Source organism: Amblyomma mixtum, chromosome 1 (assembly GCF_055824585.1).
Source record: "Amblyomma mixtum isolate Tamu chromosome 1, ASM5582458v1, whole genome shotgun sequence".
Taxonomy (NCBI): domain Eukaryota; kingdom Metazoa; phylum Arthropoda; class Arachnida; order Ixodida; family Ixodidae; genus Amblyomma; species Amblyomma mixtum.
Window position 1 is genome coordinate 45,099,230 of NC_143012.1, and position 26,736 is coordinate 45,125,965.

Sequence of the window (26,736 nt, forward strand, 5' to 3'; positions counted from 1 at the left end):
AACAGCGGAGTGCATGGCCTAAAGTCCATCTTATGCCCTCTGCTTTTCGCCGTCAGAGATAAGGTCCCTCTTCAGGCCGCGGCCGGGATCGAACCCGCGTCTTTTGGGTCAGCAGCCTAGCACAATAACCACCGAGCCACCGTGGCGGCTGAATTAGTAAAGTGTTTCGATACATATACCAAGGCGTACATGAGTAATTACGAGTATGCTATTTACAATTGGGCAACTGAGTGTGCGATGCGATCGGAACCCGAAAACGCTATCGCCTTCCACTTTTAAAGGCGAAGCTTAAGCGTCTGTCAAGTTTTCCTACGCAATAAATGCCTTTTTTACTCACAACGTATTTCGACATAGCCCGAAAGAATCGAACAATGACAGGTTACAAACTGCAAAAACTTGATGCGGCTGTGTATCCTGTCCCTTCGAGAAAAAGTGGCAAGCTTTGAATGAAGTGAGTGTCTACAGAGACGATCACGCCTGTCCAGAGAGCTCGAGCGGTGTGCTGGGGAGAAAATAAGTTAAATCTTATCGCAGCTGCTTTGCTGGGGGTAAGGCACTGGTGCCTGTGTGGTGCACCAGTCTGTTAGGCTTCTCCCCAGCGCAAGTATGATCAGTGAAAGTCAATGCTTTCTTTCGAATTTCGCTTTATTTCCACCGGACGGCACCGCTTGAGCGCTCTAGGCAACTGTGATCGACTCTGTACACAACGATGCGTTGTTTATGGTGTACGCAGGTACCGGCCTTTACCTGTCACTGCGCAGGCGGGTCCGCAGCCGAGATGAGGCATTCCTGGGAGGCCGCCGCATACCGTCTTTTCCACTGGCAGTCTCCGCGGTCGCCTCCGGTGTCACGGCCATGAGCATCATCGCTTTTGTGGCCCATTACTACGTCTACGGCTTTCACATGCTATGGGGAATAGCGGCTTTCCTCCCCGCTGGCATCATCGTTGCCACTCTATTCCTGCCTGTGATGTACGAGCTGAAGGTCACATCAGTCTTCGAGGTGACTGCGCGCTAAATTGCTTTTTGCGCAACTCACGTGCTTAGCTTTATTTTCTCGCATAATGACACCATCTTAATGGCAGGTAAGGTTCATCTGTCGGGCATGGCGCAACAAACCGGACCCTCGAACTTGAAAATGAAGCCAGAAATAATTACTTTGTGCACGTGCGGTTCTTGGATTTTTCTTCTTGAAACATTTGTTCCTTCCTTCCTGTTCTCTTTCTTGTATTTTTTTCTCCCTCTCACATTTTTCACTTTTTCTTTTCTTCTTTCTTCATTTCGTCATTCGTACTTTCTGTGTTCTGACGGCTGTATTACTAAGAGTACCGAGAAACAGGAGGTAGTGCAACTTCGGCAAAGCTCATTCGAGTTATTGATCATTCCAGTTATTGATCATTCGAGTTATCCACTTCGAGTTATTGATCAATTCTCTCTCGCCCTACCATAAGCTTGCCGTCCCGGTTAGCTCAACGTTGTGGTCTTGTATGCGCGTGTTGTTTCGCCCAAAATTCACTTTAGCCGAATGTTGCTGGAGGTAACGGACATTTACAAAAAATTTGACTTTGTACCGGATTGGTTTCCTCTCCTGATGCGCTGTATATCCTTACCTGCCTTTTAGTTATATGTTACTATTATGTTTCTGCTACGTAGCGCCTACCTAGGTGCTCTGTAAATAGTTGTTTTTGTGTGTGTGTTTGTGTGTGTGTGTGTGTGTGTGTGTGTGTGTGTGTGTGTGTGTGTGTGTGTGTGTGTGTGTGTGTGTGTGTGTGTGTGTGTGTGTGTGTGTGTGTGTGTGTGTGTGTGTGTGTGTGTGTGTGTATATACATACATACATATGTATATATATGCTTTCTATACAAATCCATGTAAGTAAATACCATGAAAGAAAAAAAAAAGTCCCGGTTAGCTCAATTGGTAGAGCGACTGCTCTAGTGAAGCGGTGGTCCCGGGTTCGAACCCCGGACCAAGACGAATTTTTCTTTAACTGCGAAGTTTCTGAGAGAGCTGTTTAGCTTTCCTTTGTAGCAGTATGGCTGCGCTTGGGTGGACGTCAATGAGTAATTACTCTCTTAATACTCCTTAAAAGTGGTTGCCGCGCCTTGAACCTATATATTAGGTACTTTTAGCTTAGCGCGTACCGCTGGCACTACCGTTTACCGCGTACTGCGCCCCGCTACTGCGCAGATCACACTGAGGGCGCGGCGCCACGTTCCCATCAGCAGCGCGCCGACTGCTCCATCGGAACCAATCAGCGTGGGAGCAGTGGCAGAACACGGTACGCGGTAAGCGGTAGCGACACACGCTTCGTTGAAAGTGACTATTATTGCATAGCGTACAGTGTACCGCGCCACCCTGTCGCAGTCCTTTCTATTGCTCCCTTCATTCTTTACCCCTCGTTTTCCTCTCACTGTCCCTTTTATTTCCGGCCGCTGCACCTTACGTGCTTTAGGCTCTGCTGGTCGATGCCGCGGCTAGCAAAATCATTTACTTGGTTTGTATCTTATTACAAATAAAAACCACTTACCGCGCAGAAATTAACATGACGTCACGGCATGGTCAATATAAGCGCCACACAAATATCTTCCTTAGCATTACGCTGCGCTGAAATACATCACTCACAAGCTTTGTGAAGTGTAACGAAGGATTGTTAACAGACCACTTCCGTTAAGTACCACTTCCGTCAAGTGAAAACTAAATTTTAAGCAGAAAAACAACATAGGCTACCGCTTCTTTAACAAGCAACGAAAACAAAATAAACCGTAAGCAGCTTGCATTTCTGGCAAATCGCATAAGCTATTTTCTGTAGTTAACCACGTTTCTTAGATCAGAAATTGAGGAACGAGAGAAAATTTTTGAATGCTTAAAGGGGCTGCGAAACACTGCCTGGGGGAATACCGGCTATACCTCAGGTGGGTTCTTTATGTCACACAGATGCTGACTTAAAAATAATTACAGGAATCGATGCACAGGAACGGGAGTTATTCAGTGAAGAAATTTCAAAATACAAGCAAACAAAACGCTGCCCTCAACTCGATTTTGGCGGGGCTTCCCACTCCTATTTCGCTCTCCCAATGACGGCACGTGGCGCAACCAATCAAAACAGCCAGCCAGAGCACGTCGCGGAAGTTTGTACTCCATGGTTGCCTGCTCTCTGTGAGACTGGCAGCGTTGTTTCCATGCCAGAGCGCCCCTGGTGGTGTATTTTTATTTTACTTGCCTTGCAGGGCTTTTATCTAAGACAAACAAATTGTCTTTGTTGATATAATATAAAACGCAGACAAGTGACAAAATGTTTCTCCATTTATTCACACAATTTGCAGTATATTTACTGTTTGTCCGGTCATCAAGCTCGCGCCAGGTGATGTCATATCCGCTGCTAAAAACCCGCCACTGTGTGGCGACACCATCAGAGCCATGAAGTTGTTTTTGGGGGGACATTAAAATATTAAAAAACGGAATATACGCGGTGTTACCGACGCTAATAGCACCATTATAACTCACTGTATGCAATCAACAGGCAAAACAGTTAACTAAGATTGTGTTTCTGGGCCCCTTTAAAGAAAAGGAAGTTCGCCCCCTTCTCTAAATGCACAAAAACAACTGGTAAACCTTATCTTCATCTTGTTTCCCTTCCATGAACAAGTACCTGCGCATGCGCTATGGGAACAGCGTTGGAATCACCTCCTCCTTCATATACTTCGTCCTCAGCGTAAGTGTACATAATGTGTCATGCCGTGATGCATGGCAATTAATTTTTTTAATGGGAAACAGGCCTCATTAGGGCAGATATCTGAAATTGAATAAGGTAATTCAAACTAAAGACTTCATTCGATAAAAAATATTTATTGAAGGCAAAAGGAGGAAAATATATGAAAAGATAGATATACTGGAGTTCTCTCCCCAAGCTTATCTGAAAGATCTTTTACAACCTTTTGTTACTTTCGAAGAGGCGACCATGGGAACTGCATGTATAGTAAGTAAGCGGTGTCTCTTCGTAATCATACTAAATTAGCACTGTTGTAAACTACAAAACTGCAGCAAAATAGAAACGAGGAAAAGAAAATGCACCATGCATGAGATATTCGTGATCGTCAAGCGACAGGCCTCAAATAAGAAGGTTTAAGACTGCCTTTTGGAACGAAAGCCCTAGGTCGAAACGCTCGGGACCACCTTTGGCACGGAGGCATGCAGTGTTTACACTCCAATTTACGAGAGGGGAAACGGCTCAAACTGTAGCGCCTAATTTCTGAAACAACCAGTCAAGACTGTATGTGCTGCCAATTCCATTGTTGTTAGTCGCTGAGGGAGTAATCACTGGCCCTTCAAGAGCTTATGGTTGTGCCAACGCAGTTAATTCTCGAAGTGGTTATCATGTGTTTTAAAGCGCACATGTGCCTAGGTCTATATTTCGTCATTCTCTAGAGAAGAATACCATCGTATCCAAACTGATCGATCGCTTGTATCTATTTTAGTACGTTACGGTTTTAAATGTAAAGATTGCTACTACTGAAGCATTCGCGATTAAGATGGCGAGTGTGAATCTACTTTACCTTTTTGGTCTGTCGGGAATTAACTTAGTCGTTTCGCTGTGGAATGTTTTGAGCTGTACTGTCTGCATCAGCTTCGGAACTCATGCCATGGTACGTAAAAGCTTTTGTAAACTAACTTAACCATCTATCGAAGGCTCACCATGCATTAGCTCAAGAAGCCATAAATTTGTTTTGACGCGGTAGAGTTAAATACCCCGTTCTCTAGAAAATATGGTGGGGCAGTAATACGGATATTTGAGCTAGTTGATTTATGTTCGGAACTTTCACCAACGCTGCAACCGGGGTCAGGGAACACGAAGAGACGGAAGGAGAAGCGCTACTAACAACTGAAAGTTTATTGAAACCGACACTGGTACATACATGAAACATAATTGTGTCAGCGTTGTCGGTGTCGACGTTGTGAGCGAAAAATTACGAGCAGAGCGAAGAGTTGGGCATGTTGGTATTCGTTCATTTGGTGGAAGGAGAACGCAAAAAAAAAAGCGCTCGTCATGTGTTCCTTCAAGTTCTTCGTCCCTTCTTTTTTTGCTCTGTCCTTCCATCAACAATCACGAGCATAGCTCTGGAAGATGGTCCCAAAGAACAGCCTAGGAGGCAAGTGGGCCGCGTAGGTCAAGTGAGCTTGCAGTGTCACCACAACATTCCTACTGGAGAGTCAGCAAACTGCCCTCAGTGGCAAGTGGCAGTTAAATTAATGACTGGTCGCTTAAGAACAGCAACCTGGGCTACAAAAGGCCCACCGCTGGAAACACCTGCCATCGCAGGGCACTGGCGCATCGCTTAACCACTGCACCACTGCCTAATGAGGATTTCCAGGGATGTATGAACTTAAATTGACAGTGACCTTCTGCATATATGGGAACTAACCCGTTACGCTATCGCGTCATACTCTTATTTATTTATTATTTATATTTATTTACAGATAGTGCAATCCACCAGGGGTTTCAGCAAGGTGGAAATATAACGCAAGCGTAATCAAAGGCAACACAACAAAGGGCGGAACATAAGTGTCCCCTCAATTTTTTTTTAAATACCTTCGAGACAGGTGAAGGCTGAATGCCAGGAAGGTTTGGTTTGTTTTGGTTTGGTTTATGGGGTTTAACGTCCCAAAGCAAAGGGTGGAGATGTCGACTGGAGAAATGGGTCTCTAGCCCGCTACTTCAAACTGGACAAAGGGAGGGCAGGAAATGCTATAATATATAGGTTGGCGATAATATCAGAGTACAAGAACCTACTTGCATTTTCCAAGACTGCGCACATGCTAATGTACACATGTTCACACGCACATCTCAACTTTCTTGCGTGGAAGGTTATCACGCCTTACCATGCACGAGAATGAATTAGCCCGAACATTTGCAGAGGGGACACATGATTATACTAACGCTAGGTTTGTGCTATTCAAATGATTGCAATGCTTTCATTGACTACTTACAAGACTTAGTAAGTTGATTGGGCCATCGCTACAGTTGATGGCTCATTAACTCTATTTTCCACCCTCTCAGCAAGCTCTGGGTGCAGTGGCAATCTACAGTGCAGCAGTCGCCATGTCCACAAGTAAGATACCATGATTTATTGGCACCTCTCATAATACTGCCAGTGTTGCGGGACTGGATTGGTGTGTTAAAGTATACACATTGCATGTGGTGTTTGTGGAGTGAACAGTAGCTACTATAAACGAGCTGGCACGAATCCTACACCTCTCGGGGAAAGCTGGTAGGGCGAATACTTCGGGATATTTTTCGACCCATTTTTCCGGCATAAAGCATGTCTGGGGGATGAGTGTCTTGTTCGCATATGCAACTACGACTGGATGAGTGAGTTAAAATCCCCTTGGTATTGTATTCTGTCAAAGAAAATAAGCCATCGCTTCTGGAAACAAGTCTATTTGATCCTACTGGATGACATGTTGAATAGGGGCTGGAAGGGAAGCGTTTGAAACCTAGTGAAATTAAATCGCCTCCAAAGTTCTTGTTACATGGGTTTATGACTGTTCGCCCACTTTATGTCGAACCGCTCGCCTCCTCGTCAACTCTTTGGAAAATGGAATAGTGCTTTCCCTGTTTTGCGAGTCGGATTCTGTAATAAAACAGGCGAATTCAGCTTCCAAAGTGATGTTTTGGTCCTGGCACAGGCTACAGAACTGTGCAGAATTTGAATATTGCTTACAACATAGCCCTTGTTTGCAAACAAGATCTGGTAGCGTATTTACTTTAAAAATTGTGCGCTGTTTTTGCTGTGGTCGGAACCACAAAAGAATTTATTTTGTCGCACTGTCAACTCTCTGCCTTTGCTTCTTACGAAATCTACCAATATAAAACAGGCTCGCACAGCTTCCCATCCTTTAAGAGCACTTAAACAGAATTGAAATGGAGACATACTTTCACAATACTCAGTATATAGGAGAGCAGGTCCAAATATTAGCTGAGTTTGACGTTTTTATCGCTGTAGACCTTCGATGTTGTCTGTTTTTCCTGCGTTGACGTTTTTATCGCTGTAGACCTTCGATGTTGTCTGTTTTTCCTGCGATTCAGTTGTCCGATATATTGCACAATTTTAATTGTCGGGTTTCAAGAGGTTATGCTGCTGTTCTGATTCTCCAGGTAAATTTTGCAACCCTACAGCCAACTTTGAGTATGAGCCATTTGCACTCAGGAAGAAGCGCTCGAGAATCTCCTAAAGAAAGAGAGCAAAGCGAAGTGCCTTTGCTGTCTTTGTGCTAAACACTTAGCGTAACCTGCTCAAAAAGAAACGTTTCAATAAATTACAATTTTTCATGACATTTTTTTTTTTGTTTTCGTTTTGCTACAGTGCACTCGCTATCCCTCTTTCAGTGCTTGGGGTATCCGCTATAGGCTCTAGCATCGCGCTTGGTGCAGCTGGAACAGTCTACACTGCACTGGTAAGTCTCCCTTTCATAGCGCTCAATTAATACAAGTGGCTGCTCAGGGCGTGACCACTTTTTGCTCGCTGCAGTTAATCACTTTCTTGAGATATCTACAACGGCTCGGCAGAAAGCCTAAAGAGGATGATTACTCCTAATCTATGAGAGAAAAAAGTTTTGTTTCTTTCGTGGTATTTTAACGTGTTTTCCTGCCATAAGCTGTGCGATTCTGCGATTTTCACCGGATCACCACGTCCGAAGGGACCCGAGGAAGTGATGACCAAGATTGGAAGTACGAGAATTCCGGCGCAGGCTTTCTTTGCGCAAAACATTGTTTGAAAATCTTTCTTATGGTGTCAGTGGGCGTCCATGCGTGCACGTGCAAGAGGGCAACGCATGAAGCATTGTTTACAGAAAATAAGGTAGAAGATATCGTAAAATGCATTGAAGTTTCTGACGCTTGCATGCTTAAATTTTGTGCGTATGTTTGCCTAATTGAACGCGTATGTCTGCAAAGAAGTACAACTCTTGCACTGATCGTTATTACGTTTTCGTTGTGACAAGCTGTGTAATGGGCCACAATCAACATGAGACATTTCAAAGTCACATCCATTGTCAGAAGCCTTCCTGAGTTTGAAAATTTTCAAAATTTTAGAACAGCGTTGCGGCATATTCTCAAAAATTCGCATGCGAGAGATAAGTATCTTCACGTTTCCGCAGTTGGTTTGACAGAACAGCTGGTCGTGTGTGGCGATGCATGTTTTTTACTTTCTGCATCTTGAGTTACATAGTTGTTAACAAAACGCGCTAATATACCTACACGAATAAACTTGAATTTGAAAGCAAATGCCTTTGGTGCGGTTGCGTGCTGATGCTAGAAACTTTATTATTCTGTTTGCAAAACACGTTGGAATCAATCAGACGCCAGATTCGAGCTCCGTATTATTCTGGCCATACTTCTACGTCCAATCCTTCGATGTGGTGCAGCCAAAACTTATTGATCTCTATTCCCTGAGTATACTGACGCAAAGCAGGAGAGGTCCAGCGAAATATGCCGTATTTTGTATCTACCAGTAAAATTACAATTTTCGTTTCCACACACACGAACAGACATAAAGCCAGCTCTCTTCAAACGACAGTTCAAAAACAACGAGAGAGAAGAAAATAATAAACACTAAGTAAGCGCTTCAATAAGCCGACCTATTGTTTTTTAGAACAAACGTTTAAATACTCAAGGCCCGAATAACACAACCGCGAAATCACATTTCGAGCCACTTCACAGGAATTTGCTTTATCACGCAATTTTTATACATATTCATCCGTTGGTGCTACCCATTAGTTGAAATGCATTGAGTTCTTGCTAATTATTTGTATTGCGAGCATTTGTATGCGCTTAGCAAAGCAATATGAAACAGAGCTCTTTATCAAAACGCTGTAAGCAATCAATCCACAAATGTGTGCGAGAAGCAGGGTTTTCTTTTTATTTGTATTAGTTTTCGTTTCGAAAAAAGGTTGACAAGGCACGCGATATTTCTCTTCAGTTCTCAAGTTTTTTCAGTTTTAAATAACACTGTTTCTTATGTGCCGTGTTTGTATCGCTTCATATGGCTTGTACAGTCTTTGTCAAACGTATACAGGCCAAGGGGTCCGCTTCTAATCCGTGCAGCGCGGCTTCTCTTGCTTACCGGGGGACCATAATCTCGTGAAGGCGGGAGAAAATTTAGTCCTGAACCCATTCAAGCTTAGTACTGTCAAATGTTCTAAAGAGCCACGCTACACAGCTTGAAAGCAAACCCCTCGGGGTGTATATTTTTGACAATGACTGGCAATGATTGCAATGACATTATTCATTTCGTTCATTCCATACAGGGAGGACTCCGAAGCGTCGTGTGGGCTGACTGTATTCAGGGCCTCATCATGACTGCGTCGCCCCTCATCATAATAGGAAAGATTGTGTACGACTCTGCCCACAGCGAGGTTCCTCTACGACCACTGACTGACTTGAACACGACGTTCTACTTCTGGGAGTAAGTTGTGTTTTTCCTCATAATAAGAAAGTCGTTATTCCTATCCTAATTCAAGGGAGAGGCCCCACACGAAAAAGCGCAAAGGAGCAGCTTGAGAGTGTCTGAGGCCCCACACATAGACATGGCATACAGCATGTGGTCAGGCACGCGGCATAAGTACAACCGCGGGGCGAGGCAGAAACAAAGCACACACTATAGGCAATTTAACATAATCATAATTTAACATAATTTAACATAATCAGCTCTTGCTCCACTTTGCCACCTACCAGCAATGTCGGGTCATAGTTGACTCTTTCGTGCACTGCCCGTGGCAGGTAGCACACATTGGACATCTCGATAAGCTTTAAACTCACTTGCACGTCACCTTCATGCATTCTTCATGCAGTGAACTTCGTCAGCCCATTTGACGGACTATGCACTCCATCACTCCATAGGTTACATCAATACTCGCCATTGCATCCTTAGTACCCATTTCATGGCCGCATTTTATCTTCGTTTTTTTTTTTTTACCTCTTCCACTCTGCTCTCCTTCTGTCTTTATCTCCCAAATTCCCCTCCCTACGCAGAGTAGCATGCCAGCGATTTTTAAAACGCCGGCTAAATTCTCTGCTCTTCATTAAAGAGTCTCTCTCTCTCTCTCCAGTGTACCAGGTACCAACTTGTGTACCAGTGTACCAACTTGCCAGGTGGCAGCTGGAATAGTGTAAAACCGCTGGTGGATGTCGGGACATGAGGCGCTCATCCAATCGTATAATAAAGGTCTGTTGGGGTGACCATCTCTACCGTCTTTTTCCCATTACCGCACATGCTCCGCTTTCTTATGCCCCACTAAATTTGACCCACTAGATGGAATACCGAGTTCAGGAAATCCTGCACAGACAATGACCCTGCAAAATTTGGAACCAAAGGCCGACCTTTTTCAGAACAAATTTGAGGACCGACGCCATATTTGTTGCTGGGCTCAGGAATACATGCTCTAATTGTGCTGTGGAAGAATTCGCGTGGCTCCACCCCTATTTTTTATATTTGAAAGTAAAACACGTTCATTCAGGTGCAAAAGTGGCTGAAATGAACCCTTGTGGAAATACTTCGGAGTTTTGTGTGCCAGGGTATGTGAACTACTCTGTTCGTGCATTTTCTATTTCCGTCTCTATCCCCGCAGAACCAGCTTGGACGTGACAACCGACGAGACGGTTTGGGGGTCATCAGTCGGATGCCTGTCTTTCCAGCTGGTGAAGCTCGGTCTGGACCAAATGATCACGCAGCGGTTCCTGGCGGCCAAGTCGTTACGCGACGCCAGAAAGTAGGTAAACGTCTTATCCACCCCGTGGCACACAAAGTGACAGTCTTTTTGGAGATGTAACAAGTGAAGTAACTCTAGTTGATGGTTGATACTGGAGTGCATATTGCAACCGCGCAAAACGATGCAGGACGAAGAGAGGAAAGCGTCTTGTCCTTTGCTTGCGTCTTGTCTTGTCCTGTGCTTGCGTCGCGTCTTGTCCGCGTCGTGTCCTGTGCTTTCCTCTCTTCGTCCTGCGTCGTTTTGCGCGGTTGCAATATGCACTCCAGTGTCTTTCTGGAGAGACAGGAATGAGCAATGAACAGTTCGCTTTGGTTTGGTTTGGTTTGGTTTATGGGGTTTAACGTCCCAAAGCGACTAAGTCTATGAGAGACGCCGTAGTGGAGGGCTCCAGAAATTTCCACCACTTGGGGTTCTTTAACATGCACTGACATCGCACAGTACACAGGCCTCTAGAATTTCTCCTCCAAAGAAATTCAACCACCGCGGCCGGGATCGCACCCGCATCTTTCGGGTCAGCAGCCGAGCACCATAACCACTGAGCCACCGCGGCGGCTAGTTTGCTTTCAGGATTATTCAGTATTTCGTTGGGGCAATTGTAACCTGAGTCCCTAAACACACGTGGGATGGGTTCCGGCGTACACGGGACTGGTGCTGCTTTTTGATTTTTTGGGATTTAATGTCACAAAGTTACTCAGGCTATGAGGGACGCCGTAGTTCAAGGCTCCCGATAATTTCGACTACCTGTGGTTCTTTAACGTGCGCAGACATCGAAAAGAACAGAGGCCTCTAGAATTTCGCCTTCATCGAAATCCGACCGCCGCAGCCGGGATCCAACCCGCGTCTTTCGGGTCAGCAGCCGAGTACCATAACCAATGAGCCACTGCGGCGGCCGGACTAGTACTGATAGAAACCAAGACGAGGGCTGTTACACCAGGTGTTTCAGGGAAGAGTTTAATTAATCTTCGAAAATAGAGTTTTGGTGGTGAAAATATAGCTTTTGCAGCCTAATATTAGCAGTCGTGGCGGACACTCGAAAACCGGTCAACTGTTCTAGGTAGGAAGGTGGTTGACCAATTTGTGATAATTAACTTTCTAACTATCACAGCTAGTCAACTGATTGCAATTAAGCATTTGTAGTCGGTCGTTAGTAATAGCCATATCAGTTTTTAGAAATTCGAAAACGTGTTTGTCCTCGGCGCTGTGGCTCGACAAAATTTGGCTATTTAGACTAGTTACGCGCACTGGAGGGGCTGCTTTGCCTGCATGCTCTTTGAATGCGCATGTATTTTGGCACGATGTAGCCAAAGTTTGCTAGACCAAAGCACCGAGGGTAATCTCGCCCTCGCAATTCTAAAAATGGACGTGGCGGTTACTAACGACCTGCTACAAATCTACAATTCCAACCAGTCGCCTAACTCTAATAGTTAATGATTAATACATTCGAAATTAGTTAGTAAAGTTAATAGTTAAGACGATTCACCTGTTTTCTGTTGTCCGCCATTACTGGCAATAACATGGCGCCAAAGCTATATTTTTACCTCCAAAATCCTATTTTTGAAAATTAGCGAGTCTTCCATGAAACACCCGGTATATATACCACCATGCACAGCCCCTGCCCTCGTTATACTTGTCAAACGATGCTCACTATCTTGGCCTGTGTTCCTTGTCCCGTGCTGTTACGACAACCCTTGTGACTGCAGTATCAAGGCCGCTGACAACACATGGAAAAGGAAGTGAGGCCTAGAGGAATGGAAGTTAACTGACAAAGCGATAAGTATGGAACGCGAGAGTGTACAGGTTATATAAAGCGTGCGCGCTTTTGCTACTGCATTTCAGTATTTCAGGAAAAGCTATCCCGCGCAGTGTCCCACTGGTGGCAAGGAAAGGAGTGCATTGCTTATCTTGAGCCCTATTAGGCTCATTTAAAGTGATCTTTCTGCCTCAGTTTATGGACACTCCACAAATGCAAAAAATGTAAAATGCGTTTCGATCATTTCAAAAAGATGTTTTTTACTTGGCCCCCCTACCCCCCCCCCCCCCCCCCCCCCCCTTCCCCTACCTCTCTGCATATCGCAACTTAATCACTGGGTTTGATCAACAGCGGCATTCGCTGAGCAAACAGGTATAAGGTTATGCAGAGCTCAACACAGCGATATAGCCGACGTAGTCGAGTGTTTGATTTGACGGGAAAACATTCGTCTTGGCAAAACATTGTACCAATAAGAAGCAGCCAACACTCAGCAAACTCGGTAGGGACGGTGACGTTAAAGGGTCAATACCTAGGACTTGATATCGATGAAGCAAACATTTTTTGCATCCGTAGCGTGAACTCTTTCTACCGCCTATGGTACGTGACAGTTAACGTCACTTGTTACAACGTCTAGAGGAGGCGCGGACTTCTGACTACACTTTCTTTACTCGCTATTAGTTTTCATTGAGAAGCACATGGTGGAGATGGAGTCGTATCTTTCGCGTCCAGGAAGCCCTAATTGTGATTCAACTTTGATGAATCAGTCCTTAGAAACAAGTCGTCAAAACAACAACTTCAGGGTTAAACTTAGTTCTGGTTACGGCCACTGCCAGGCAGCGCGCTGCTTGTCCAACTTTACATGAGATTCATATATTTTACGTCGTTGTTGGCTCCCATGGGACATCACAAATGGTATGAAAGTTCACTAATCAAACTTTCCGTGATTGAGGCCAAGGCGTGCGGAGAGAATTGTGCGGGACACAGACGTAGATTTTTGCTGTGCTGCTAAATCGCTAAAAAATGAAGGCACACAATAAGTCAGAGTCACACTTTCGGAAATTTATCTTCAGAGAACAACGTAATCGTGGAGAAAAAATTGTGGACAATTTTTGCTGACGTGAAATAGTCACATAATGCTCTCGCATTAATAAGGGATCGATTACCTCAGCTGCTTGGGAAGGGACCTATATAGGCTAAGGTGAAAACGTCTGACAATCAGCGACAAATGCAATGTAAACTCTCCATTCCATACCCCGTTTTCACTGGGCTCCAAGTCATATGTTGTACAGCCTGCGTCTCTGCCCTTCCCATCTTTTGAAACTCTAGAAACTGCGCATCCCACAGGTTAAGCTGTTTCTTATGACATCTGGTTCTACCTAGAGGCTAGAGGCAACATTATTTCTAGCATTTAGTTCACGTCATTCGCTCAGTAATGTCACTGTTTCGATTCATACTGAACAATTCTGAACAAACATTTTTCAATGGAAATGTGTTTGTGAGCGAAGTCTTTGCATATATATTAAAATTTCGCTAAAACACTCAATGTAGCCGCGGATCTCCCGACGGCAGGCTTCGATTTTATTGCTATTGACGTTTTTTCTATCGTCAAAGACGTTGCCCATTGGCTCTGCATGGAAGTTTTAACTCCATGCCAGTGATGAAAAAAGTTGAAAAGGTGAACCTTTACGCGTCGGAAGAATGAGCAATTACCTACAATATTTACCTAACAGTACGTTAAAGTGTTTCAATATTCAAAAGTTCTTGTTGAAGAGCACTGAACATGTGTGTCCCTATTACCTTTAATTATTCGTCCTTTCGCTTTTCGTCTGTCTCCTTTCAGAGTGGCGTACTCCTGCATAGGCATCCTGGCGTTCTTCTACGCTCTGAATGGGGTTACAGCTCTGTCCATAATATTCTGGTTCAGAGATTGTGACCCATTTTTGTCTGGAGCCATTCCGCGCTACGATCAGGTGAAGGAGATACCTTTTTGTATCTGGAAACCTTTAGACTGATGCAGAAGGCGCAGCGATTTTTTTTTCGCTTGTGTTATGTGGATTCTGCACGACTTCATGTAAAACATTTTAGCACAAACAGGCACACACCACGAGAAACACGACGGACATAAGCGGTATATACAGGGTGTTTCACCTAAGTCTTTACACATTTTTTTATAAATAGGCGCTCTTCTCACTCAAAAAGCCTATATTTAAAAATTGTGTAAAGCCTTAGTTGAAACACCCTGTATAGCGCTGGTGTGTGCGTCGTCTTTCAAATAGTCTGTGTTGGTTCGCGCTAGAACTCTTTACAATAACGATATGCACCAACTAGCCAGAAATGCAGTCTTAACGATCTACATTCCTGTTATAGTTATAGCAATGAAAATTATCGCATTTAAAATCTGTTTTCAAAATGACTAAGATAAAACTATTTTGACAGCCTCGTCTGCGGCACAAACATCTTGCATATTTCTCAGTCAGAAGTCATTTCCTTGTAGAGATGACCAATGTGAAGAACGAACTTTCTAATATGAAATATCTTTGCCTACGTGTTGAGTATTTGGCCAACACCGTCAATAAAAATTGGAGAGGACACTTAAGCTTCGCCTTAAGGGTACGACGCGATAGCGTGGTGGGCTAATTCCCCTATATGCAGAAATGCATTCTGTACTTTATATTCACTGATCCCCGGGAGTCCTCATACACCTCCTGGCATGGTGTTGCAGCGGTTAAGCGATATATCGCTGCAATGCGATGCCAGGTGGTCCTATTGGTGGGCCTTGGGGGGCCAAGGTTCATCATTAATTTAACTGCAACCTGTCATGGTGGGCAGTTTGCTCACTATCCTGTGGGCAGGTTGTATGACGCCGCAAGTTCACTTGACCTACGTGGCCCACCTACCTCGTAGGTTACTCTCTGGTGGCCACCTGCCCGTGATTTCTCGCTAACAACGCCGACACCGAATTTTCTCGGCAGCGGGGTCTTTAATGCTGCCGCGTTAATATTTACGATTGCTGCTAGTGTTCCCACATAACATTTTCAGCTGTCATACTTGCATACTGCGGCATAAAAATCTGCTTAGACTTTATTGTAAAACAGCAGCTGGTACTGAAACCTTTTCCAAAGCCTTCAATATAACGTCTTCTTTCATTAAGGTATTCGCTTTTTGTGGGCAGCTGTCTGAAAGCGGAACCATGTTGTGCTCATACATATTATGCATGTGTCGGACCATGTGCCGGACCTGCATCTAGGCTTTAATGGTAAAGACACTGAAGAAAAAGGGCCCGACTTGGGAGGTTGAACGTTAGGGGTCTATACCTGCTAGCTTAGAGACGCTTATGTTATGCAGAGCTAGATTAAACAGCCTAAGCAAGGACGATAGAACGGTACTGGAGAAACTTTCTTGACCTATTGCAGTGAAAAATATATCGTAACGAAAAGGCAGCTTAGTAATCTGGATTGCACACCGAGACAGGAGAAGAGAATGCCATCGTTGGTAATGCAGGCTGGCCAGTGAGCGCTCGAGACGGTATACAGACGCTTACACTGAAGTAATTTAAGATGCAAGCTGTAAACGCCCCCTGAAAGGAAGCTGCTAGCTGCCCCTGCTGGGGATTTGCAATGGCTGCATTTCCTCCGTATGAGTTTGGTTTGGACGACCGTGTTTTAGTTCTGGGAAGGTTAGCGCGATTGCGAAGCAGCAGCAATGTGCACGTGATCGTCTCGTTAATCGTGCCCTCGCGGCGTGCTCATACAAGATGGCACCATGCCTCGCCCCCACTTCCCCTCTCCCCTCCTCTTCCCCACCGGGCGGTCGGCCCGTCCCCTTGCCATCTCGTGCCGGTCCCCATAGTCTGCATGGATGTTTTTTTACGATTACGACAATAACAAACTAGCAATAGACACCTTTAGCATAGCGTGGACCGTGTTACCGTTAACGTTACCGCAGTACCGGGACCGCGCCCACTGCCAGTGAGCACGCGCTCATTGGTCCCGATACTGCAGGCGCGCGCGCAGCTGCCGGGTACGTGGCGTCATCAAGGCGATCTGCGCATGCGCATTGGCTGTGGTCGGTTTTCCGGTAATCCGGTAACGCTAACGGTAACACGGTACGCGGTATGGTAAAGGTGTGTAATCATTTCGAACCCGGACCGGAAACGCTACCGTTTCAAAACGTTGTGCAAGTTTTTCAACAAAGTCTGAAGATGTTCTGGGATGAGATGTAATTACGATAAGCAATTGAAATTCCTGCTTTGAAATTTCCTCTTAGCTTCTTTCCTTTGTATACAGTACCCGCAGTCTGCACTGAAAGGGTGCTGAGGTTTCCTTAAACTGATTGATAAATATGTGAAGGAAGTAGCGGTTGAGAGAGATATACTTAGGGCAGAGAGAAAGGAGACGTGTATGCGAGGGAGGTCATTATATGGGCCAATAGAAATGCCAAGAGCTGAGATGTGCGGTCGGAAAAACCAAATTTATTCAGATCGTGCCGCTCCCTGTGATAGGAAAGTTGCACGCGTTGAAACTGGGCCTATTTGCGTGCGTCAAATGCTATGTAGGCGGAGACATGAAACCCTGAGTTACTCTCGGGCGGCGTTTGTGCGTAAGGCCGAGTGGACAGAGGCATGGCGCGGTGGTCGACAGCACATATTATAAATAATTGTACATTTCTCGGCTTTAAACTGTAAACGGAAGGCGCTTACCAGGAACAGAATGGGTACATGTATTCTTTTTTGAAGGATCTTCTTTTTTTGGTTAACTTCTGAGATTGGTATGGTTACAAGAAATCAAATCACAATATTTTGGAATAAATTAAGTTCGAAAGGAAGAAACCAAGGGCGTCCTGAGACATTAATATGACTGACGACACTTCCGCTCTCTTCTTTCAGATTGTGCCGTACTATATCAACAAAAGCGCAAGTGCTTTGATGGGGATCAGAGGCTTGTTCTTGTCCGGAGTTATCAGTGCGTCTATCAGGTGAGCCCCTCCAACAATGACGCCATTGCGTCCGCGCGAAAAACGCTGTCGCGATGTCAGCGTAAAGTACGCATTGATTGCACGCTAATTGCTTTCGTGGTGGCTGCTTTTAGGTGATTACGAAGAAGGCTAATTTACAAACAAGACGAGAGTTTATTTTCCCCTGCGGTCGTCTCTGAAATAGATTGGCAAAAATACATGAACTGTTTCAGATCAATAATTATTGAGCCTTAAAAAGATGGCTCTGCCAAAACTCACTCGACCGTTACGAGTACGCAGCGCGAGTGCTCAGCGGTAGTTGACGCAGGGGAAGGAAGGAATTTCGGAAAAGAGGATTTGGTTTGGGCTTGCGTGGGTCGTTTGGTAGGGAGAGGGAGTTAAAGAGAGAAGGGTAAGGAGTCAGATGAGTTAATTTGTCTTTCCACTCTTTGACGACCTGCTCTGCAAAACCAGGTTGAGGTGTACCAGCTACCAACACTGCATGACATGTCCAGTTACGGCCCATTATGTTGGACCAAACTTGCCCATTGGCTTATCACGACTAAATTAATAAATGTAGCAGCATTTTTCTTTTTTTGGAGTTAATTTGTTGTTCATCTGAAGCAATGTTATTGTTGACGATGGCGCTATGGGAATATAGCTCATAACTTCTGTAAGCAGGTGTGAATCACGTAAAGTTGGGTGGTACAGGTGCCCACAAAAGCTTTCGGAACACGAAAAGTGCAACAAAGCCTAATTATGGGGCACCTTAAGCATGCAGCCATGGAGTGAAGAGCGTGCTTTTTAGATCCCAGCGTAGCTAGCAGAATGCACCCCTCAGTGCCTGGCTGCGCTTCTAGCCAGCGAGGATGGTGCCCGCCCGAACGAACGGCCGAACGAAAAGAAACAAACGAGAATTTCCCCCAATCACATAATAGACAAGGTGGCATGCTGCTGTATATTTTTTCTGGTTTCTTTGTATATTTCTCTTTGCAGCACAATATCATCCATAGTCAATTCCCATGCGGCTGTTCTATACGTAGACATAGTGTCCCCGTTCATCAGAATTCCGGAAGAAAGGTCAAGCCTTGTGATGGCAGCTTTAGGTGAGTGCAATATTACTCGTTCGGGAAATTGCTAAACAGCGGTAACATATTAAAAAACAAAAGAGGGCACAACAGCTTTAGCGCGTTTTACTGCGAAAAGCCGTTTTAGGAGCTCACCCACGCTGGAAGTTGGGTCCCGTCCCGGGCGTGCTCACTATGCTGCTCCTTGCGTCTTTAGCGCGCGGCTGTCAATTGCGGAAAGATAGGGGGGCCGACGACGGGTAAACGACATCCCGACAGAGACGTCCGCAATGAATTGGCCGCATTCATGACATCGGCCATGCTAGCGTGTCTCCGTACCTGCAGTTTCGAGCGTTTTCGTGCCTTCGTTTCGCGACAGTTCCCGTTCGTCCTCTACTTAGCGTCCCCTGAAGGGCAAATTCGGGAGGAAAAGGCAGCCTAGGCGAGCTAGAGGAAACACCGCGCGTTGCTACCTTTGTAAAAACGGTCTGTAGACAGTCTATAGACTTCTTATGGACTCTATTGCCTTGCTATATATATATATATATATATATATATATATATATATATATATATATATATATATATATATATATATATATATATATATATATATATCTTTTTGTCTATATTTGATTGATTCATTCATTCATTAATTCATTCATTGTTTATTTGGACAATTTCTTTCAAAATGCATGTCATAAATACATATCTTTCTTAGTATATAGACTGCCCTAGGCCAAAGTCTACTGAAAGTGTATGGTCATAAATATATAGATTGTCTATAGACTCTTTATAGCATAGTGCCTATGGACTGTTATCTAGGATTTGTCTATAGAGAGTCTATAGATTTATAGTCAGAAGTCTGTGGACAGTCTATACACTGTCTACAAAATTTATTTCGAGGGTATGATGCTGCTACTGACTCATTCGCGGTCGGCTCACCGATGCCGCGGCCAGCCGGCATCGATAAGGGCGTTTCTAGAACCTACTGACCAGAAAGTTTTGGGGTGCGGCGCAAGAACGGCTGGGCACGTTAAGTGCGCTTGTTCCCTTTCGTACCAAACCGAGCGGTTACCATGGAAACGCTACGTTACATCCAACGATAGTGTTGTCGTTTTGCAGGCACTCTACGTCGGTGTAATAAAGGCTCTTGACCGTAGTTTTAAACCCAAAGCAATGAATTTACTGATAGCCGCTTGTCATTCGTCCTTGCTCTTAAAATTCCTTCCGCGTGGGGAAGAGATCGAGACTAGGTCGGCTCTTGGAATCTGCGGCCTTTATGCCAGCGTTGCACAGAAGCGGAAGCGCCTCAGCGGGGAGAGCTTTTCGATGGATTGTTCCTTACCCGATGTAATTTTTTTGTGGCTAGAAGAGCTCGTCGAACGGGCTTTATGTTGATCTGACTGCTGCTATTGTACTTTTTTCAGTTGTGGGCCTTCAAGATAGCTAGACTTAGTTTACTTGCTGAGGGTGACCTTTAATGCATTGTATACAGCTCTCTAAATAGGAGCATAGACGATCAGTTGCATAATTTAAAATGAATTTCTTCAAATGTCTGCAAGGAAGAAGCAAGGTGAAATCTAAAGGTTCCGACAGTGTTATTTGCGTGTGGATTAAACGATAGTTTCCCACTCGCAACCGTGGCTTCTCCGCCTAATGCACTTCTCTAAATGTGTTTCGGTTCAGAAATTCGCGGCCACTCCGTCATCTTTCCGCCATATTTACTTTGGCCAGTTCAAATGTGTGACTAGACATTTTTTTTCCCCGCAGCAACCGGAAGTGGGACAATAATGACCATTATTGGCCTCCTCGTGCCTTATCTGGGATCGGCTGCAAGGGTAAGGCTTTAAAATGCCTCTTTATTTTACTACAGAATGTACTCTGGGACCTTTAACAGTTGCACCAGAAATACGCTTGCTTTGTTTTGTGAACTGAACAAAAGCATTTTGCCCAACCCATATGCGTTCCTTTTTGATTGCATAGAGTGGTTACAATTTTGGCGATCATTGCTACATCCCGAGCTTCATAGATCAAGTGACGACTTTTGGTGCAGTACATACAAGGAGGTAGAAAATGGACTACATGGCAGTTCAACGATAGGCCGGCTCGAAGAAAAAGGAAAGAAATGCACTGAGTTGGAAATGTGGAACAAACTCATCTCAACCCCTCCATTACTGTTGCTTTTAGAGGCTTGCTTTATGACGGCGTGCCGCTGTTCGAGACACAAATTCCTGCGGCTGTATATGCGTGTTTACTTGATCGTAATGGTCTGTTTACAGTCTTGCGTACTTCGTCCTAGTAGGTTTTCTTCAAGGCCACACTGTCATTTCCTTTAAGAAGCCAATTATTTAACCTTCATTTTGTCTTTTCTACAGTCGCAGAAATACATCTAGAAATTTACTACTGATAAGAAGATAAGTTATAACTTAATTTCCCTCGCATGGCTATTAAGTGAGGCCATAACTTTCAAAAGATCATCTGCAGAAATTTATCTCTGCTAATCACGATTAGAGAGAGCACATTTTTTAAAGTACGGAAACGTGTATTTTTCTCCCCGTTCACATTTGACCTGTGATTCCTCTCTGCAGTTCTTCATCGCACTGTATGCGGCGGCGTCTGGCCCTTTCGCTGGAATAATCATCCTGGCAACGTGCTTTCCTTGGGCGAACGCTAAGGTATCGGAAGTTAACATAATGATGATGATGATGCCAATGCTGTCCTCAGGTTAATGGCACATACCCACGAGGGGGACTGGCCAAGACATAGCGGATACAAAGTCACGACGGCATTCTTTTTCTTCTTTCGCATGTATTTAGTACACAGCTGGCAAAAAAAGAGGAAAAATGTACCGAAAAGGACAATTTGGAATTTTTGGAATATTTGAAATAACCGGAGGCTGGTCTCTTCGATATGTGAAAACGACCTTGAAATTTCTCATAACGTCAAGAGACAGGACTGAGACCCCTTCGCATTATTGTTGAGCCGCGGTATTATCTTTTGTCGGAATAAGCTTTTGTTTGCTGGAATATCGACGATGGTGCGGACAGAGCGAATCCCGCCGCCTTTTCTCCACGATTCTTGGACGACGCTTCACCTACCCTTCAGAGTACCTTGCGATACCATTAGACATCTCTTCTGCGCCTGTGCTCCTCTGTCACCTAACTTCTGCCTCACGCCTATGATTGCAGAATTGGCCATTTTAAACCTTACTTTACCAGTCTCTCATTGCCGCTTGCTCACAATCCGGCGGGCATGTTATGATGACTTCACAGGGTCAGGTTGCCTTAGCACCGCCATGGTGGTCAGGTTACTGACAATACGGTAACCAGGTTTTTACCTGCCACGGTGGGCAGGTTCGGATAGCTTCACAAGGTCACGTGACCTCGACCAATCGGAGTGCCCTATTAGGGCACGTTGTGGTGACGTCACAAATTCGCGTGATCACTTTCAACTGGTCAGCGAATTTCGTGACACCGGACATCGGCGGGATTTGGATGTGATGAGAACTCTAATTCTATCGCATTAATATTGTTTGTAACTCTATGCATCCATGAACAGGGCACAGCGGCGGCAGCCCTGGCAGTTTTCTTGGTGCAGATATGGCAGACAGCCGGTCGCTTCGCGTCAAAGATTGAACCTACGCCTATGATCTACACCGTGGACAGGTGTCCGGCGAACGGCACACTGGCCATCAACCATACCCTGGCGTACATTCCTACAAACAGGTGAGCTGTGGCAGAAGCGTCTAACTTGACGCCTATGTCTGCTAGGTACCAATGTGCCGAGCACTCAGCAGTGGCCGGGAAGCTTTGGTGCTCTTTGCGCCTCTAAATGAGCATCAATTCATCAAATGAGCGTCAACCTTGCCCTGAGCTTGGACATGCCGGTACGGCGCACTTATGCCGAGCGACACTGTGGTAGCTGCTTTCAAGAAGGCTGATCATTGGACAAGGCAGCCTACAATTCCCTTATGTAATGCCCCTACGGGGGACTTTTAAGGTAATAAACTGAACTGAACTGAACTATAGCTTACAGTGGGCATATTGGTATGCAAAGGCTAAAGTGACGCAAGGTTACGTCCGCTAGCGGTATTCCTCGCGACAGTGTCCATTGTGCTCGCAGGCAATGACAGCCCCATGCTTGCGGAGAGGAGGAGAGTCTGAGCGTGTTCGCACGTTTAGCTAGACAGCAATGTACGATGAACGAGCAGTTGTATGTGAAACGCTTTAAAAGGTTCGAGAAAGAAGTGTACTCGTGCAGGCATATGCAGAAACAACGTTCACGGAAGCTCTGAAGATACGATGGTACCGTCATACGCGCTATTTACTGTGCTCTGCTGCCACCAACAGTGTCACTCGTTCCGCAACTCGTAACATGACTGACACCACACGCACTCTTTAGTTCCCGTGCATTGTACAGCTGTGCAAGCGGGTCAGGGTAGAGAGAGTAAAAAAAATCGTCCTTTATGGATGTTAAGCAGGCCGTTGAAGTTACCTATAAGCAAAACCATTACCGCCATCAGGCACGATACCATCGCCGACACCGACATCGAGCACGCGCTTGTTGAAATTATTCCGAAAAAGCGACAGGGAAGCAGCACGTTCTTACTTAACGTGTACAGCCCGCCGAGACAAAGAAAAGCCAAACTCTTCGAACTGTTCTATGGAGCGCACAAGCTGGCCAAAAACAATGCACTCATCATCGTAGGAGATTTCAACGCCATGGACAGGAGTTGGGGATACCAGAAACAAGACATCAAGGGAAGAACACTAGTGGAAGTAGCGGAGTACTTTGGCTGCAGTCTAATCACAGATCCTGCGACCCCCACGAGAATCGGAAATAGCGTGAGCACGGACACATGCCCGGACCTCACCTTCGTAAGGAAGAGCAGGGAGTCACAGTGGGAAAACATGATGGAAAATCTAGGCAGCGATCACTTTATCCTCCGGACACGAATAGCATCCGACACCATAAGACGCCAGATTGGACAGGCGAAAATCACTGACTGGAACGCGTTTCGCGGGGCTTGCAACAAATCTGAAAGCGGTATCCAATCACTGGAGGAATGGAGCGGCATGCTGAGAGAAACGCGACAACGATGCACAAAAAGTCTAAGGAGAACGACAGCAACGCCTGAAGTAGACGCCCACCTCCTCAGACTATGGGAAGCGAGACGCAGTCTCACCAAAAGATGGCGGAAGCAAAAACACAACAGGAAACTAAAACTAAAGATAGCAGGAATTACGGCAAAGGCGGAAGAATATGCGATGCAACTCGCGAAACAAAATTGGGAACAACTGAGCGACTCGCTTAGGGGAACTCTAGGCACGGCCAGAACCTGGAATCTCTTAAGAGCACTAATCGATCCGACCAAAATAAAATCAGAAAACAATAAAGCAATCCACAGGTTCATCCACTCCTTCGAGGGATCAGACATCACCCTAATGGAGAAGGCACGAGAAAAATGTTTCGGCAATCACAACCCCCCGCGATACCAAGGAACGTATCGAGGAGCCGAAAACGAGAAACTCGACCGCCCCATAACTGTGGAAGAGGTTTACGCGGCCATAAGAAACACCACCACAAACACGGCAGCCGGAGCGGACAGAATCGACAACGCCCTAATCCGCAACCTGAGCGACGACCTCATACAAGAGCTCGTCAGCTTTCTTAACAAACATTGGGAGGCGGAGACGGTTCCCGAAGATTGGAAACACGCCGAAGTAATAATGATACCTAAACCTGGTAAAAAGCTACAAATTGAAAACCTCAGGCCCATATCACTCACGTCGTGCCTTGGCAAACTTTACGAACGGGTGGTAACTTTAAGACTGCAAAATTACATGGAAGACAACGACTGTGTACCACATACCATGTTCGGCTTCAGAGCGAAGCTCTCGACGCAGGACGTTCTCCTCCAAATACAAGAAGATGTCCTGCGAAACGTACCTCGGACGGGAGAAAATGTCATAATGGCCCTGGACATCAAAGGGGCATTCGATAACGTCAGCCACGAAGCGATCCTTACGGGCCTAGACAAGCTGGATTGCGGGCGCAGAATCCACGGCTTCGTCAAAGCCTTCCTGTCCGACAGAACTGCCACCATCGGCATAGGAGACCTTCGATCGGACAAAATTCGCACTCCAAATAAGGGCACACCCCAAGGATCAGTTATCTCCCCCTTACTTTTCAACATAGCTATGATAGGCCTAGCTCGAAAACTAGAGAACATCGAAGGCATCAGGCATGCAATGTATGCTGATGATATAACAGTCTGGACAAACACGGGTTGTCTCGGAGAGAAGGAAGAAAGGCTACAGCAAGCGGCCTCTTGTGTAGAGCAATACCTCGCAGAAAGAGGACTCGCATGCTCGACCGAGAAATCGGAACTGCTGAGAGTCTGGAGAGGCAAGCAAAACCGGACCGTCCCAACCAACGAGGACCTAAAACTCAACGTCTACCTTGACGGGACACCCATACCCGAAAAGACAACAATAAGAATTTTAGGCATGTGGGTTCAATCCAACCAGCGCAGTACTCACACTTTTACCCTGCTCAAAGCAACAACACTACAAGTCTCACGCATGATCACCCGCATCACCAACAGGCGACATGGCATGCGTGAAGAGGACACACTCAAACTAGTCAGAAGCCTTGTAGTTAGTAGAATCACGTACAGCCTACCCTACCAGTGCCTCAACAAAAACGAAATACAACAAGCGGATGCCCTGCTACGCAAAGCGTATAAGACAGCGCTCCGACTTCCGCGCAACACGTCAACCGAAAAACTCATGGCCCTGGGATTACATAACACCTTTGAGGAGCTACGAGAGGCGCAGCTTGAGTCGCAAAAACTCAGGCTGTTGCAGACAACGACTGGAAGAGCGCTCCTGCAGAGGCTCGGATACCGCGAGCAGATGCGAGAAATGACGAGGACGGCAACGATCCCCGACGAGCTTCGCAAGACCCTCAAGGTAGCGCCAATACCAAAAAACATGGATCCCAACCTCCATCGAGGCAGAAGAGAAGCGAGGGCCGACTTCATCGAAAGAACATACGCTCCTCAAGCCACGACCGTGTATGCAGACGCGTCTTGGAGAGGAGGAGACACCAAAATCGCTGTGGCGGCGGTGGTCGATTCGTCTTTACGCGAAATGACCAGCGCGTCTCTCCGAGGCTGCACAGCTGCAGAGTCCGAGGAAGTAGCCGTTGCTCTAGCGGTGGCGGAGGGCTATAGAACCGGGCGGTCGCTAACAATACTCACCGACTCTCAAACAGCCTGCCGAAATTACATGAATGGCAGGATAGGTCGGCACCCAGGGATTACTCGGCCATACTACAAAACTACAGAGGCAGAAGATTGCGGTATCCCCCACCGCACAAATCTCTCAGCAGAGAGGAAGCTGTCACTTGGAGACAATTACAAACAGGCTCTTTCCCAAACCTACATATACTAAACAAAATGCACCCTACCATATACGCGGACAAATGTCCCTGGTGCGACGGAAAACCTACTCTCTATCACATCACATGGGCCTGCCAAAAGATAGACGTGGTCCCCAAAATACAAAACCCGAGTGCGGAGCAGTGGGAGACTCTGCTGTCCAGCGACCGCTGTGAAGACCAAGAAGGTCTGGTACAGCGAGCTCAACGGGCGGCAGTGGCCAGCGGAGCCCTGGACTGAGGGCAACCGACCACTGATTAGAGGCGGACGACTTCGACAGAGAAGACTCCTGGGGGTAAAATCAAGGAGAAAACGTCTCTGAAGATGCTCCCAAACCGCAGGAAAAAGGACTAGAGTAAAATAAAGTTTTTCCTTCCTTCCTTCCTACCTATAAGTACCACTTAAGCTTAGAAATTTGTGAGGACACCCTTAGCTGGGCACCTAAAACAAATAAAAATCAGTACAACATATCAGATCTCTGCACCTTTGACGGTACTTTGCTAACTCGTAACAATTTATTATCGGTGCCGCTTTTCAGCACAGTGTGGAGTTGGAAGAACAAGCATGCATTCCGAGCAGATCTCCGCCGTATTAGATGTTCAATCTCTAAAATAATACTAAAAGTTTTTCGAAAATCTCTCCCTATTATTAATGAGCTTAGAAAGAAAACCGAGTTCTTTAATAGCAACACGCCTGGGATCAATAGAGATTGATTTATGTTTCTTCTCCCATCCCTAGTGCCTGCCACTGCGATTT

The 26,736-nt window shown here is 45.7% G+C and overlaps 1 protein-coding gene across 1 annotated transcript in view; it reads left to right on the top strand.

The window, feature by feature from the left end:
- Positions 1-625: 625 nt before the first annotated feature.
- Positions 626-26,736, top strand: part of LOC149366203 (sodium-coupled monocarboxylate transporter 2-like) — a 30,218-nt gene continuing 4,107 nt past the window's right edge. The window contains exons 1-12 of the mRNA XM_089569856.1: positions 626-1,002; positions 3,646-3,711; positions 6,055-6,106; positions 7,384-7,451; positions 9,303-9,460; positions 10,623-10,763; positions 14,354-14,483; positions 17,399-17,487; positions 18,463-18,572; positions 20,307-20,374; positions 21,125-21,211; positions 22,095-22,261. Coding sequence (XP_089425982.1) covers positions 721-1,002; positions 3,646-3,711; positions 6,055-6,106; positions 7,384-7,451; positions 9,303-9,460; positions 10,623-10,763; positions 14,354-14,483; positions 17,399-17,487; positions 18,463-18,572; positions 20,307-20,374; positions 21,125-21,211; positions 22,095-22,261 — 1,418 coding nt within the window. The 5' untranslated portion in view covers positions 626-720. The remainder of the gene's footprint in view (positions 1,003-3,645; positions 3,712-6,054; positions 6,107-7,383; positions 7,452-9,302; positions 9,461-10,622; positions 10,764-14,353; positions 14,484-17,398; positions 17,488-18,462; positions 18,573-20,306; positions 20,375-21,124; positions 21,212-22,094; positions 22,262-26,736) is intronic.